We start from the raw sequence: 14,675 nt of genomic DNA on the forward strand, positions 1-14,675 counted from the left end.
TTTGGGCAAAAAAAAGTTTTATTTACCAGGGGGGCAGATTTTCAGTCTTGGACAATCGAAAGAGACTTGTGGTTCTTTCCTCAGTAGAAATTTATAACTGATACAGATTCATTTTCATATAAAAAAAGTCAGAAAACCATGATAGTAGATACCACACATATTTAACAGAAAAACGTGTTTACAATTAGGAATTACACGGATTCAGAAAACAATCTGTGCTCACAGTTCAAAGTGAACCATCAATGCTGATGTTTAAAATTAACTCTTTCACAGCCCAGGCACTCAGTACAGCCCTGCCCTTATTCCATATAAACAAAACTAAAACAGCATAAAAACTAGAACAGAAAATATGTACACTCTCCACTTTTTCACTCATCCCCTGCTTCCTCCTCCTTTATCTTCTTTTTCTTCTTCTTTTTCTTCTTTTCTGTCGACTGTGGAGACAAACATAAGATGTGTAAGAACAAAAAACACTGGAAAACCTCTGCTATTAATACATCTTTACACTTGAAGTAGGTTCTCCAAACAAATCCTTACTTCCGATACTGCTACTTCTTCCTCCTCTTCTTTTGGTTCCTCCACCTCAGCTTCTTCTGCTTTATCCTTCTTTTTCTTCTTCTTTTTCTTTGGAGGCTCCTCTGTCGCTGCTTCTTCTTCTACTTCTTCTAAAACAAGCAGAAATGTATATTTAGTACCATAAACTCCTCTTCTTTCCACAAGATCAGCTTCAATCTTTCACCCACCTTCTTTCACCGCCTCTTTCTTAGGTTTTTTAGATTTGGCCACAGGCGTTACAGGCTCTTCAGCCGCCTCCTCCTGCTCCGCCATCTCCTCAAACTTTCTCTTCTTTGACGTGGAGGGAATGGTGGAATCGCCAGAGGGATCGTACATCCTCACTTCACTGTAAAAGGAAATGTGGAGTATTAACTCATTTTGTAACATGGACATATGTCTATCTGGAGAAAGCTCATGTGTGGCTGTTCACCTCTTGTGTTGGTATTTGTCTGCCCTTGCCATTGCTTTGCCTGCTCCACTGATTCGTCGGATCTGAGAAGAGAAAATTAAGGGCAAGATTAGAGGACTAGCAGACACAAAGCAAAGTTTAATTAGTATATCTTTAAAAAGAATATAAACGGTATAGGTCAGCTAAAAACTCACTCACAGGAGCTTTGAAAGGAATTAAAACTACTTGAAAGGACTTTAATAAAGCCTCATCTTAAACTGTTGTATTTGTACTCACTCCTTTCTCCTCCAGCTGACGCAGCCTGGCCTCCAGCTTAGCACGGTTCTCTACTCCCATTTCTGCATTCGTGTCCTCTCCCAGAGCATCGTAGCGGATAGCCAGAGCAGATTTAGCTGCAAGCATTCTCGAGATCTGGAAACACATTTTTTTAAAATGACTTGTTAGTTTCCATCAATTCAAATTCTAACGAATGCTAGTCACAGGTCCTCCTGAGCGTACCTTGCCCTTGTTCTTTGCAGCGGTCTGGCCCACTAGAGAAGCGTGGTAGATGAGACCGTACTTTGGCGTGTCTTTGCGAGTCTTCAGGGCTCTGAAAAGAGCCTTCTCTGCTCCGAGGATCTGCACCGTGGAGGCCGGATGCTTCGCCAGATTCAGAAGGGAACCTAAACAACAGCAAGAGTGAATCTGGTGCTCTTAAACGTACGTCCAACGAGCGTCCTAACTCAAGCTCAGATGAGGTAGTGACTTAAAAGCATCAGTGAATGTCAGCAAAGTGACATGTAGTCATCATCATCACCGCTTGGACTGTTATGTCTTTTTCAGAGGTGGGCACAGGTTATCTGTTAATTCTGCTTAAAACTAACAGAAGTTAATATTAAAAGCTTCAAGAGTCTGAGCCCAGATGGCCTAGTGGTTAACCCCTTAAAGCCCATTATATCATATTTGCTACACTTTTCTCAGACCTCTAATCAACATGATCAATAAATTACTTTTTAATGCAATCAGATAAATGATAAAAACGCCCTCCAGTGGATTATCAGTTGCAAAAATACCTAATGTATCAAATGTGATATTTTAAAAAAACTGAAATTTAAGGGAATTTCTCTATTTTAGATTTTGGTAGAGGGTTAAATAAACATTTCAGTTCCAAAAAATTAGAATTTTCTTGCTATTATTTGAGTTGTATCAGGCTTTAAGGCAGGAGTCATCAACTACATTTGCACTTGGGGCACCAAACCTTCAAATAAATTAAAGATTTTTTTTCTAAATGGTCTAATTGACATATTTTTGTATATTTATTTTAATTTCTTTCAAAGTTTTCGCAGCCAACCACAGGGGGGCGACTGAGATATTTTAGCTACATACTTTTTTTGCTGTAGAAAGCAGTAGTTTTAAATACAGAATGAACTAAAAATAAATGTTTGAGATGCATTATATTTGCTAATAATGGCTTACAGGTCGATTTCTGAAAAAGGGAGAAAAAACAGTCATTCCTTATTAAATTGTTTCTGTATCTTAGTTGTTTTGGAGTCAAATTAATCCCTTAGGGAGTTTTTATTAATAAATAATGTTTAAGGAATAGGGGTCCTGATGTGGCCACCAGGCCACCAGCTGATGATCACTGCTTTAAGTCAACCTGGGTTCAAGTCCGGTCTGTGGTTCCTTTCCCCTCACTCAAACCCCTTTCTAATAATCCACTGGCTCACTCTGAATAAAAGACCCAAAAATATACCTTAAGGAAAAAACAACAACCTGAAAGTTCAATAGCCTCTCCTGGGACGTCAGCATGTTTTCTCCCTGTTATCAGGATTACTGGCAGAACCATTTAAGTATGAAGCCCTAAGGAACCCTGTGATTCTGACCATTCAAGACCCAGCTAAGACAGGAGCCACAGTCAGCACAACCACCAGACCAAACAAGGATTTACAGGCTCATTTAAATTGTCACTTAAGATCTACTGTGCTTCCATGATTGTAATATTCCTACAAACAGTCCTGATGGATCAGAAAGGGTCCCTACATCCTAGATCTAGAGCACATTACATTCATAAAGATCCAGACTGCTCCAAATCCACAATAAAACTTCTTGATTCAAGCTAGCAGCACTCAGGAAGTATGAAGCTCCATGTAGGTGAAGCAGCATTTCACAATAAAAGCACTGAAGGCTGGTTATCTAATAAGCTCACAAAAGTACAGGAGGTTGTATGCTCTTAATTTGAAAATTATGTTAACTGAATTTAAAGGTTTTAATTTAGATTAACAGACGTGTACCCACCCCGGGTCTATTTTTCTGTAGCACATATTCCTTTTTTTTAAATTTACCTGCATGTGAGATGAGACGGGCGCCGACCAGCTCACCCACCATCACCGTCAGGTTCGGGGCGATGGCCATCATTCGGTTTTTCAGGTAGTCGTACAGCTGCGTGCGATATTCTGAGATCTCGATTACCTACGAGGGAAAAAACAAGCTCTGTATTACAACTAAAAACAGATAATCATTGCTATAACTTCAGCAGTGGAGAAGTGGCCGTTCAGATGAGGTAGTGACTGAAAACCTTCACGTTTGATTCAGGAAAAACGACAAACGTCGACATCATCACCACTGCCACTTCAGCTCTCCAACAGTAGAACAGGGGGTTCAACTGGAAAGATGAAAGAAAGCGGCGTACCTGGTCGCACAGATGACTGATGTTTCCGATGTCTTGCTCGGACACTTCTGTTCCCATGGAGATCTCGGCAGCTAGTTTGACCTCGGCCTCAATTTCTTCAGGGAGGATGTCTGACAGATCGGTGGTGGCCACGTTTGTGCGATCACCTGCAGAGACACGAGAGCTCAATTAGCCTCTAACTAATACTATTACTGTTGGTTTTATTTATGTAGAGACAAACTGCCAAATGTAGCAGTTTGCAAAGAGACTTTAAAGGGCCAGTTCACTTTTTTTAAACACTTTTAATGGGGTATAATATAGTAAAATAAACTTAAACCATGGGAGATGCCCCAAATTGTATAGTTTTAATGCAATACCTACACAGAAGGCATCATTTTATTTTTTGCTGCATTTTCCACAGCTCTTTAGTTCCATGCAAAATAATACCTTTACATAGTAGAGTAAATCTGATTGTTTTTACCAATTTTGCGGACAGCTTTGCAGTAAGCCAAGTTGTCTGTGATGACTTTCCCCAGCTCAGGAAAATGCCAGCCGTACCACTCTCTGCAGCGCATGATGTAGTTGTTCAGCTCCTTGTCCAGGTCGTCCAAAAGAGCTGAAGACGATCAGAACAAACACATTTCAAAGTCAGATGCAAAGGAAGTGTCAGACATGAATGTAGAAAGATGTTAAAAGCCTGCACATTTCTTTAACTTACAGATGGCTTGCACGATCATAGTGTCCACTTTGTCCGGACTAAACTTCAGCTTGTAGCGGGACAAACTAGAAGAAAAAAAAGAGGAGTTATTGGTTAACTAAACGTATTATCTCAACTTTTATCTGTTTGCTTTTAGAGCAACTGCTGCCTCAGTGGTAGTGACGAATGCTGAGGAAAATCTACACAAGGATTCAGACAGCAAGTGTAATCATAGGCAGCAGCAGCAGCATCCATCTATTTGGTGCTTGAGGTTCTAACCCAGAGATACTAAAAAAGCCACAAATAATCACAAAAGAGCCACACATTATGTCTTCATTTGAAATATTCCCCCAGAAAACCTTACAAAAGGGAAACATTGTTGCCACTTTACACCAATTTATGCTACCTTTTGCCATTAAACACCCGCTTTTCCTACTTTTTTTTTTTGCAAATTTTGACACACTTATGCAACTTTTTACCCATTTTTCCCCACTTTATAAATTTTTTTCCTACTTTTCACCCATTTAAGCTACCTTTTGTCATTACATACCCCCTTTTCCTACTTTATTTGCCAATTTTGACATTTTCTTAACCCATTTTTCCCACTTTTATCCCTTTTTGCCCCTTTTCACCACTTTTTCTCCCAATGTTCACCAATTTAAGCTAACTTTTGTCATTAAATATCGATTTTCCCTTGTTTTTGCCCATTTTAGCCACTTCTTTTTGCCATTTAATCCTATTTTTTCCATTTTTCGCTTTTTTCCATTTTTCACCCATTTAAGTTACCTTTTGCCATTAAATGCCACTGTTTTCCTAGTTTTAGCCCATTTTGACACTTTTTTGCAAATGTTTTTACCCATTTTTTGCCTCTTTTCACCATTTTCTCTCAATTTTCACCCATTTAAGCTACGTTTTGTGATTAAATACCATTTTTCTCCTATTTTTGCCCTGTTAAGTCACTTTTTTTGCACGTTTAACCCATTTTTGCCTCTTTTCACCCATTTCAGCTAACTTTTGCCACTAAATACGCTTATTTCCCATTTTCTGCCTGTTTTAGTCACTTTTCACTCATTTTTTTGCCACATTTGGACCATTTCATGTCATCTATAACTAATTTTTTGTCCCTTCTCTCCCATTTTTACTACTTTCTGACCTCTTTTCCACTTATAACCCATTTTTGTTGCCGTTTGACCATTTTCACCACCTTTAACTTGTCACCGCTTACATTGTGGCTCTTGCAAAGGTATTTTTTAACAATTTTGGCTCTTTGGTTGAGACAGGTTGAGTAACACTGTTCTAACCTGTGAGCCAATCCCAAAGACATGGCGCTGATTTCCTTGGGAGGAAGTCCAGTGATGAGGCTCTCCATCTGGCTCCTGATGCATCTCATCAGCTCAGCCACAGCAGGGCTGTGCACACAGCTCAGATCCAGCTTTTCCTAAAAACACCAACCAGTTAGAATCATACATCTTGCTTATAATGCGTTGTAGCTAAAGGGCTATAAATGTCCACTGACTTTGATAACGCCACCAAGTTTGACATCACTGATCGCCAGCTGCTCATGGGCCTCCTTGGCAACGACTTTCTTCAGCACTTTCTTCAGGCTTTTTCCGATTTTTCCCTCCACAAGGGCAGTGGCAGCTGAGAGAAATGACTGCATTAAATACATTCAGCAAAATTGGTGCAACCTTTCTAGTTCTTCAACATTTTAAGTGGAATGATCTGGTCTCAGTGGTTGTGACGAATACTTAAGGATGCCTCATATTGTAATCAGACACAGTAACACATCACAGACCCTAGAAATAAAATGTATTCATGCATTACCTGCTAAGGCCTCGGTTGTATCTGTGAACTTCTCAAAGTGCTTCAGCTTCACACTGTTGAGACAAAACAAGCGTGTCACCTTTATGTTTTGACTGGTATGAACTACGATAGAGTGAGAGAAACATGCTGTAACACCAGATCATTGCTTACACTTTATTTGCCTTCTCAGGAGTTTCAAACTCCTTGTACAGGTTGTCAACCTGTTGCAGCTTGGATTCATCGAGGACCTGAAATGTGAAGGAAATGCATGAGTAGGCTGTCACCTGCTTAAGTATATATACGTCTAACAAATGTTTAACTATACAAGAAAACAAACATTCAGGCTGATTGTACAGAAAACCTCATGTGCGCAGGTGAAAAGTGGAAGAATATCATAAGTTTGCCCCAACATGCACACGTGGTTACAAGGCCTTTACAGTGCTAACAACGTTAGCTCATTATTAAGCAATGCCCCTCATACACAGACAAACAGGTTCTATTTAAAGTTTTACATACTTAATAGTACTTCAAAGACGACTTTCAACAGCGTCTAACAACAATTACTTTACATCCAGGTAAACCCGCATGGGCTTTCTATAACTAGCATCGAAGCTAACATGCTAACTGAAGTATGTAAAGAGAATTTTCTGCACATTATTGAAGTGACAGGAAACAGAAGTCGAATACATACTTTGAATATAGCATATCCAGCTGCGGTCTCAAATAAAACGAGCATTTTGGCGGCGACTCAGTTAGTTTTCAGACTTATTGCTCTCTCCGAGCAGAGAGCCTGCAGGTTTTCTTCACAGTCACCACGCCGCTATCCCTACTCTGATTGCGCACGCGGTGAGAAAAGGCACCGGAAACTGACGGGTTGCCAAACACCGTCAGCCGAAATCCGCCTCTACAAGACTTCACGTTGTAATTATGGTATTAAATATTTAATATACCAATGTACAGGGGTGTAGCACAGGGGAAAAAGGGTACTGTTTATCTGGGCCCACAGTAAGGGGGCCCTTGAGAAGCCTGCAATGAAAAGTGTGTTTTGATTTATTTTTTCTTATTAATAAGTGACATTATTAAATCAAAAGTGACTAAAGCAGTGATCCCAAATGCCCATTTAAGCTGCCTTTTGCAGTTAAATGCCACTTATTTCCCATTTTGCCACTCTTTGATGCCTTGTGCCCATTTATGTGACTTTCACTCATTTTTTGTCACGTTTTTTGGGACCATTTTTGCCACCATGAACTCTTTTTTTTCACTTCCCACCCACTTTTGCAACTTTCTGCCCTTTTTTGCCATTTTTCTCCCAGTGTTTGTTGCTTTTGACCCATTTTTGCCACTTCTTTTTATCACCGTTCGCCTATTTTTGACACTTTTATCCTGCTTTTGCAAGTTTTCTCCCCTTTTGCCTTTTTTGCCACTCCTTGCCTATTTGATTTCATTTAATTTTTTATTTAACCTTTATTTAACCAGGAGAATCCCACTGAGATTAAAACCTCTTTTTCAAGGGAGTCCTGGCCAAGAGGCAGCAAAGTTCAACACACAGTTACAACATTCAAACAAAATTTAAGCTGCCTTTTGCAATTAAATGCCACATTTTGCCTATTTTTCCCACCTTTTTTCTGGTTTTTGCCCAGTTTAGTCATTATTCACTCATTATTATTTTGTTTTTTTTTGCCATGTTTTTGCCACTTTGGGACCATTTTCGCCACGTTAACTCATTTTTTTTTGTAACTTCCCACCCATTTTTGCCACTTTCTGCCTTTTAATGCCACTTTTTCTTCCCATTTTTGCCACTTTTTCTCTCGGTGTTTGCCGCTTTTAGCCCATTTTTGCTACCTTTAACCTAATTGCCACTTTTCACCACATAGATTGTGGCTCTTGCAAATGCATTTTTCAACAATTTGGCTCTTTGGCTTGAGCAGGGTTGAGTAACACTAGACTAAATGAATCGGTCAACAGACTGAAATCCGCATAAAATAGAGCAAAATACAATTCTGCTCCTCCCTTAAAAATGTTCAAATGGTATAGTCCAGTGCTGCAAAATATTGCAAGTAAATTTAATTTAACCATAGTAAACATTTTGCTCACAAAAGGGGAAATTATGTTTCAAAAATACATTAAAATGTATAGATATTTGTAAAAAAAAAAAAAAAAAACTCAACATATGTTGCTTGTCTCACCAGTTAAGGGGGGCCCTGTGTAAATTCTTTCTGGGGGCCCAAAATCCCTAGCTACGCCCCTGCCAGTGTAAACACCAGTGTAAATTTCTGCAGGTATTTTAAATTTGGTATTGGTTTCCAGATTAAAATGTTCTTTAGTTTTAGTCAGATTTTAGCCATTTTACCTTTATTGTTTTTGCCTGGTTCTAATATGAAAACTCAAAAACATTTCAGTCCAGTTATATCAATAAAAAGTCCTCACATTTTAGTTTTTACCCTTTAATGTAACATTTATTCTAGTTGAACTAATTCACTTCGCTATAAAGAATAAATGAATATAAATATAGAACAGTGGGTTAACTATAAATACTTTAGTCAGTTTAAGTTGACAAAAATGAAGAAAAAAATATTGAAGTTTAATTTTTTTTATCACCAAAGATCTGTTTTTAAGATAGTTTTGTGTAGTTTTCCTCATAGTCATAGGTAGTAGGCTAACATTTCTAATAATTGATTTATTTAACAAAATTAATCCATAACTAAAAAAGAAAAAAAATTGGTTCTTTTCCTCAACCTGGCAACCCCTAAAAGAATCTTCACACAAATCTCGCGAGATGTTGCTGAATACGTGCCACAACTACATTAAAAATATTTCGTATAATAAAAAAAAAGTAAAACATAGTTTATTTTAAACATAACATGCAAGATTTAAAGACGTCATTAACAGTACATCTGGGCTATTTTAATCTTTGACTTTAGTCGTGTTTTTTCTTTTTTTTAACTCTTCCTGTTCTCCCGGAAGTGACGAATATGCAACCTAGATCAAAACATGCACATGTGAGAGCTGCGTGGTGAGAAACCACATAATTTCAACAAGACTACATTGTCGTCGCGAAAAGGAAAGGTTTCAGCTTTTAGTATGAACGAGGCGGGACATTATCCACCGCCGGACTTCGGCTGTCCTCCTCCAAACTCTATCCAGCCCTTCCAACATCAGCAGCAGCCACGCACTAGCAGCTTCCACCCCAGCATGTGGAGCTGGTCCGAGACGCCTGCTGAACCCAGCTGGGGCCACAGCAGCGGCCAGGCGGGATGGAACCACTGGGGAGCGGGAGGCCATGGATATTATGGACCTCAACCTCTTCACGGTATTTTTTATTATTATTATTATTATGTTTTACACCGTCCTTTACGGTGGCCGGTGTTGTGGTTTAAACAGTGACCGTGTCAACTGGCGCCGTAGACTAAAAGTCACAGGTTAACATGGGCATGGGTTAAACCGTTACACCTTGTTAAGTATGTTGAACTTCTTATAACATCCTCAAGGTAAAAAGGATTAGGTTGCAAGGTTATGAGTTGTGTGGCGATACGGTAGGACCTATGTCGTCCATTATAACCATAATATCGCGATTCTGCGATATTTAATATACTGTATGACGGTCATTACCCAAAATCTACCCTGAAATTTGTTTTTGTAAATCTTTATCAACTCCAATCTTTCCCTAAGGTCAAAATTATTCACATGGATGGCATCAAGGTGGAAGACAAAACTACGGAGGCCCCAACAATCATGGAAAACAGGTGATTATCAGCATATTTCACTGCATAGCTATCCATAATAAAAGTGCTTTATAATGACAAGATTGGTCTATCACCCAAAACAGAAAAATAAGAAGGAGCCAGAGTATTCCCACTATTGTGACACCTGTGATCGTGGGTTCAAAGACCAGGGGAAATATGATGAACATGTTTCACAGCATGTCAAGGTACATTTCAGTTTTTTTAGTACCTTTTTTAAATGAGTACTCAATTCCTACTGACTTATTTCCTCAATTGTTTTACCTTGTAGTGTTCTGTGCCCGACTGCAGCTTCACGGCTCATGAAAAAATCGTCAACATCCACTGGAAGAATGTAGGTCACACCACCAACTGTGCATCAGAAGCTTTCTGCAGGCTCTTTCTCATGTTGCTCGTGTTTGAATCTTTTTGTCTGCAGAACCATGCACCAGGTGCTAAAAGAATCAAGCTGGACACACCGGAAGAGATTGCAAAGTGGAGAGAGGAGAGACGCAAGTCAGTATTTTAGGGATAGATTGTTGATTTCTAAGCTTGTAATCAGCCCTTGTTTATCATGTTCTCTTTTTTAAACTCCTTCCAGAAACTATCCAACTCTTGAGAATATAGAAAAGAAAAGAAAAGTGATGGAGGTGCGGGAAGAGACAGGAGCTGTATTAGACACAGCTCAGTTTGGGTAAAAGAGAGTTTTTTTCCTTTATTGTAACCTGTCATGTAATATTTTTAAGTTATTTTCTGTGACGTATGGAGGAGCTGTTCTTGTATAAATCTAGACTTCTCATTTTAATTGCAGGAAAATGCGAGGAAGAGGAAGGGGATGGGGTCGAGGTCGTGGCTGGGGTAACAGAGGGCACTATGGGCGACACTACAGAGGCCCTCACCTGACAGACAACAGTGCTACAGAGAGACCTCCACCTCTGAAACAGCCAATCAGAGAGGGGGATCCACTGGGTGCACTGGCTAGTAGTGACCATGGTGAGGGATCCCTCTTAAAAACATTTTTATTTCATCTATATCTCAGAAAATAGTCATGACAATGTTCATGTGTTTCCAGATTCTGACAGAGACGACCCGGCTGCTGAGTCGAGAACAGATGGTGTGGTCGTGGCGCCTAAACACATGAGCTCAGCTCTGGGATCCTTGATGGCCAACTATGGCTCCAGTACAGAAAGTGAAAGTGATGAACCAGAAGGTGAGCCAGGACCACTTTGTCAAGAAACACATGGTTTGCAGTCATAAATAGTTTTTCTTTATTTGTAAATTTGCACTTATTGCTGTTATTTATATGTGGCTGTTCTGAGAAGGAGGAGCTGGGGTGGAGGAGGGTTGTAAAAAGTGGCTTGGATAGGGAGCAGCAAAGCATAGCCAGGCTAGAGCAGTTAAGATATGGCAGTACGATTAGCCAAAAGCGTGCTAGAAGCAAATCAGCTGGCCGTTAGCTGACTAAGGCTACTGTGAGATCAGCTGATCTCAGTTATGTAGCAGCACAGTACATTGTACTTCATGCATACAAGAGGCATTTCTGCAACTCTGATGAACATGACCGTTGTTCCTTTGCTGTCTTTTCATGATTGTTTTCTGATTCCTGATTTAGCCGTCCCCATTCAGAGAGCCAGGGACATCGTGCAAGAAAATAAAGCTCTCTTGAGCACAGTACCACCAAACTCCCAGGACAGAGCGCCATTAAGAGGCCAGGAAACCTCGACACAGGGAACAGAAACATCCAGTGTCTCCCACTCTGACTGTGCCCGTTACAAACCTCACAACAGAGGAGGAAGAGGAGGCAGGGGAGGAAGAAGAGGACACCAAAATACGCCGCAGACACGCCGTCCAACTCTACTTGAAATGGTAAGGGAGCCTCTGATGAGTATATTTGAAATTAAAGGGTTGAAACTTATCTATTTTCTCCCTCTCTTCATAGTTACTGGCCCCGGATATCCGCCATGAGAGGAACGTCCTCCTGCAGTGCGTGCGCTACGTCGTCAGGAACAACTTCTTCGGCCTGGAAAGCGAAACTAAGCAAGAAGTGATAAAAGACAAAGCAATGCAGGCTGTCGCAAATGGACAGCAAGAAAGCGAGGCTGCTGCGTCTGTGGTTGATCAGGAGGACAATTTAGATGCAAGCAAGAAGACACAGAACTCTCAGGATCTACGATTGAGTGATCAAGTCTGCTCAGAGCCGTCCAAGGATCATGTGGACTCTGCAGTGAGGACTGAGCAGATGTCAGACGATGCTCCCCAAAACTGCCTGGATGTTTCAAGAGCAGATGAAATCTTGTCTACCTCTAATATTTATGATGATGAAATATGGGAGGACACTTCTGATGCACATGACTGAAAATCACTGACCTTATTTTTTGTGGTGTTAATACTTCCAAACTCTTTTTTTTTTTTTTTGTAAGGACTTATTTTTTATATGTGATGTTAGTTTGTCTAACAAGCTATAAATGGCTATTATTTCTGCCCTGTACTTTGTACCAAAGAAAATTTGTTTTCTTGATAAATAAATCACCAGTTGAAATCATGATTGGACATTTGAAGACTTTATTTCAAGTTTTTCTTTTAATTTTATCAAAACCATCACTAAAGACGTTTGTTTCACTGTAATGCTTAGCTATTTATGTTAAATATTAGGGGGTTATTGCCTGAGAACTTGTACGCATGCGCACATGGACATCTATGTAGCGAAGTCACGTACGTACTGAAGTGGATGAGCAGCCATCTTTAAAGTTAGCTGATCTAAATTCGTGTCGAATACAAAGAGTTGATCGTATTATTAGAGCTGATAGTAACGTGTATAATAATATAATAATTGTGCGTTTGGATAATTTGAAGCTTATGCAATGTTGATTTAATATATTAATGCCAACAGAGATTCTTGAATTTAACAGATTTAATTTACACACATTTATTACTTGTTAAGGAAAAAGAAAGTCTAACACAAAACAGTAGTATAAAAATCCCAGTCTGCCTTGTTATGATGCCAAAAATGACAGCCTTTGACATAACGGCGCTTTGAGTATGGCAGTTGGAGTTGATGACTTTTAAAGCATTTTTTTTATTGGAAATAGAACAGAAAGAGCAAAATTCAGTAGTTTATTTAAATTTTTTCCCTCTGAAAGTACTGTTGTATATGCACTTGAAGTATTCCTGACTTAACCTTTAGATTGAATAGAGGTGCCCCGTCTGTGTGAACTGCCCAGGGTTGTAAAACAAGCGCACCTACTGGGGTCGTCGCCTGGAAACCACCTGAGCTGTCAACGTCTGTTTAGTATGGCAACGGTAAAGCTGACTATCGGTATGCGACCCAGCCTGCGGATGAAAATACACGATCACCAGCTGTACACCTAAGTTTATAAGGGCATGACTGAATATTCAGATGCGTCTTTAAATAAGCGAGCATTTTAAATTGTACAATGTCAGAAGTGTGTGTCCGTGTCGACCCTCTGTGCGTCGAGTTTAAAGACGTTAAAGTTGGAGAAGTTTACAAGACGACGGTAAAGGCGACAAATGTTGGGAAAACTTCGACGAAAATAGTGATTGTAAAGCCTGCTTTAAAGGTAATGTAGACTTTTAAGTGTTGTAGACGATGAATAGTTTGAAAATTATGAAGAAAAAAACTTTATATTGCGTATTTTGTATTTACGTAACTGAATTTATGCTAGCTAACTTCTCGTGCAAATATTACGTTAACAAACATTGGTGGTTAGCTAAATTAGTAACTTGGCTGAGTATGGATACTAGTTTAATGATGATATGTTCTTATATCTAAACCTTCTTTAGTCCTATCTATCTATCTATCTATCTATCTACATGTTTGCAATGCCAAAGCTGTGCACAACTAGTCTATGAATGTTAGATTTTAGACAATAACAGAAATACTAGGTATAACAGTTTTATATTTGGTATGTATATCAAAAATCTAGGCTGAACTATAAAAAATACAGATTGAAATGAGGGTTTTCACTGTTAAATTATGGTTAAATAATTACACTTGTAAATGCGCAGAAATTCTGTGATAAAGGTATTAACTACTGTTCTATCCATCTATCTGTTAGGGATGCCCAGTATTATCTGCAGGACATATCGGTATTGGCAGATATGAACACTTATTTACAACTGATATTTTAGTTAAAAAAATCTGCATGTAAAAACAAATAAGTTAATAGAGTTTCAGGCTGGACCAACAGATCTTTGTCAGCTGAAATCCTTCTCTTTAAGCATAATTTCTCAAGCTTAATTGTGTGTGTTAAGGACTGAAATTTGACCATTTGTTCATCCTTGATCTTTAGATTGTGGTTTTTAAGACTGAAGTTTAAAGTCTGCAGATACCTGCAAATTTCCACTATTGTGCATCCCCGCTGTCTATCTGCAACAAACAAGATTTTTATAAACTCTACACAGATAGCTTCTGTGTGGATTTGAACCTAATTTAACATGTTTCAGAATCTCCAAATCTTTGTGAGGATAATGTATAAATAGATGTATACATCTGTTTTGACATTTTTGCCCCTACATTTTTGAAATTTGAATAAAGAGAGAAAATAAAGTGATTGTATAGGTCAGTGTTACTCAATCCTGATCAACCAAAGAGCCAAATTGTTAAAAAATGCCTTTGCAAGAGCCACAATGAAAGTGGTGTAAAGTGGCAAAAATGGCTTTAAGTGGCTTTAAAACTACGTAAGTGGTGGCAAAAATGGTCGAAAATGGGGCAAAGTAGACATAAAATGGCAAAAAATGGGTAAAAGGGAAAAAATGGGGAGGGAAAAGAAGCAAAAATGGGTGAGAAGTTACCAAAATTTGAATTACAGGTGGCAAAAATGGTAA

At 39.1% G+C, this 14,675-nt stretch overlaps 3 protein-coding genes and 3 non-coding genes across 9 annotated transcripts in view; 2 read left to right on the plus strand and 4 right to left on the minus strand.

The window, feature by feature from the left end:
• nop58 (NOP58 ribonucleoprotein homolog (yeast)) lies at positions 1-6,957 on the minus strand. Of its 2 annotated transcripts, none has more exons than XM_041781500.1 (15): positions 6,803-6,957; positions 6,283-6,359; positions 6,133-6,185; positions 5,825-5,949; positions 5,610-5,746; positions 4,330-4,394; positions 4,093-4,227; positions 3,633-3,778; positions 3,286-3,412; positions 1,463-1,626; positions 1,241-1,375; positions 986-1,047; positions 744-901; positions 538-662; positions 1-434 (listed from the first exon to the last, which is right to left on the minus strand). In XM_041781500.1, exons 1-15 carry the CDS (start codon positions 6,845-6,847, stop codon positions 369-371), a joined length of 1,620 nt encoding a protein of 539 aa, XP_041637434.1. In that variant the 5' UTR covers positions 6,848-6,957; the 3' UTR covers positions 1-368. The 2 variants fall into 2 exon arrangements, with proteins under 2 accessions (XP_041637434.1, XP_041637433.1); XM_041781499.1 differs by having other exon boundaries at positions 538-665.
• Positions 1,686-1,768, minus strand: LOC121506554. Its single transcript, XR_005991677.1, has one exon. It is a non-coding gene; the product is annotated as a small nucleolar RNA SNORD11B (small nucleolar RNA).
• LOC121506553 lies at positions 3,488-3,571 on the minus strand. The gene has a single exon (XR_005991676.1). It is a non-coding gene; the product is annotated as a small nucleolar RNA SNORD11B (small nucleolar RNA).
• Positions 4,467-4,554, minus strand: LOC121506551. Its single transcript, XR_005991674.1, has one exon. It is a non-coding gene; the product is annotated as a small nucleolar RNA SNORD70 (small nucleolar RNA).
• A 2,125-nt stretch (positions 6,958-9,082) lies between the features above and the next one.
• On the plus strand, positions 9,083-12,372 carry nufip1 (nuclear FMR1 interacting protein 1). The gene is made up of 10 exons (XM_041782001.1): positions 9,083-9,421; positions 9,781-9,854; positions 9,938-10,039; positions 10,123-10,185; positions 10,270-10,346; positions 10,432-10,524; positions 10,642-10,823; positions 10,903-11,040; positions 11,443-11,696; positions 11,770-12,372. The coding sequence occupies exons 1-10, from the start codon at positions 9,193-9,195 to the stop codon at positions 12,184-12,186; spliced, it is 1,629 nt and encodes a 542-aa protein (XP_041637935.1). The 5' UTR covers positions 9,083-9,192; the 3' UTR covers positions 12,187-12,372.
• A 787-nt stretch (positions 12,373-13,159) lies between these two features.
• LOC121506372 (cilia- and flagella-associated protein 47-like) overlaps positions 13,160-14,675 on the plus strand; it is an 83,985-nt gene continuing 82,469 nt past the window's right edge. For all 3 annotated transcript variants that reach the window (XM_041782153.1, XM_041782155.1, XM_041782154.1), the window contains exon 1: positions 13,160-13,408. In XM_041782153.1, coding sequence (XP_041638087.1) covers positions 13,265-13,408 — 144 coding nt within the window. In that variant the 5' untranslated portion in view covers positions 13,160-13,264. The remainder of the gene's footprint in view (positions 13,409-14,675) is intronic.

This window comes from Cheilinus undulatus, linkage group 24, assembly GCF_018320785.1.
Source record: "Cheilinus undulatus linkage group 24, ASM1832078v1, whole genome shotgun sequence".
Taxonomy (NCBI): domain Eukaryota; kingdom Metazoa; phylum Chordata; class Actinopteri; order Labriformes; family Labridae; genus Cheilinus; species Cheilinus undulatus.

Coding starts and splice junctions, on each gene's coding strand:
- nop58 (XM_041781499.1), bottom strand. CDS start 6,847: ATGCTCGTTTTATTTGAGACCGCAGCTGGATATGCTATATTCAAA. Junction 6,186..6,282: donor CCTGAGAAGGCAAATAAAGT/GTAAGCAATGAT, acceptor TTGTCTCAACAG/TGTGAAGCTGAAGCACTTTG. Junction 902..985: donor GACAAATACCAACACAAGAG/GTGAACAGCCAC, acceptor TTCCTTTTACAG/TGAAGTGAGGATGTACGATC.
- nufip1 (XM_041782001.1), top strand. CDS start 9,193: ATGAACGAGGCGGGACATTATCCACCGCCGGACTTCGGCTGTCCTCCT. Junction 9,422..9,780: donor TGGACCTCAACCTCTTCACG/GTATTTTTTATT, acceptor TCTTTCCCTAAG/GTCAAAATTATTCACATGGA. Junction 10,347..10,431: donor TGGAGAGAGGAGAGACGCAA/GTCAGTATTTTA, acceptor AACTCCTTCCAG/AAACTATCCAACTCTTGAGA.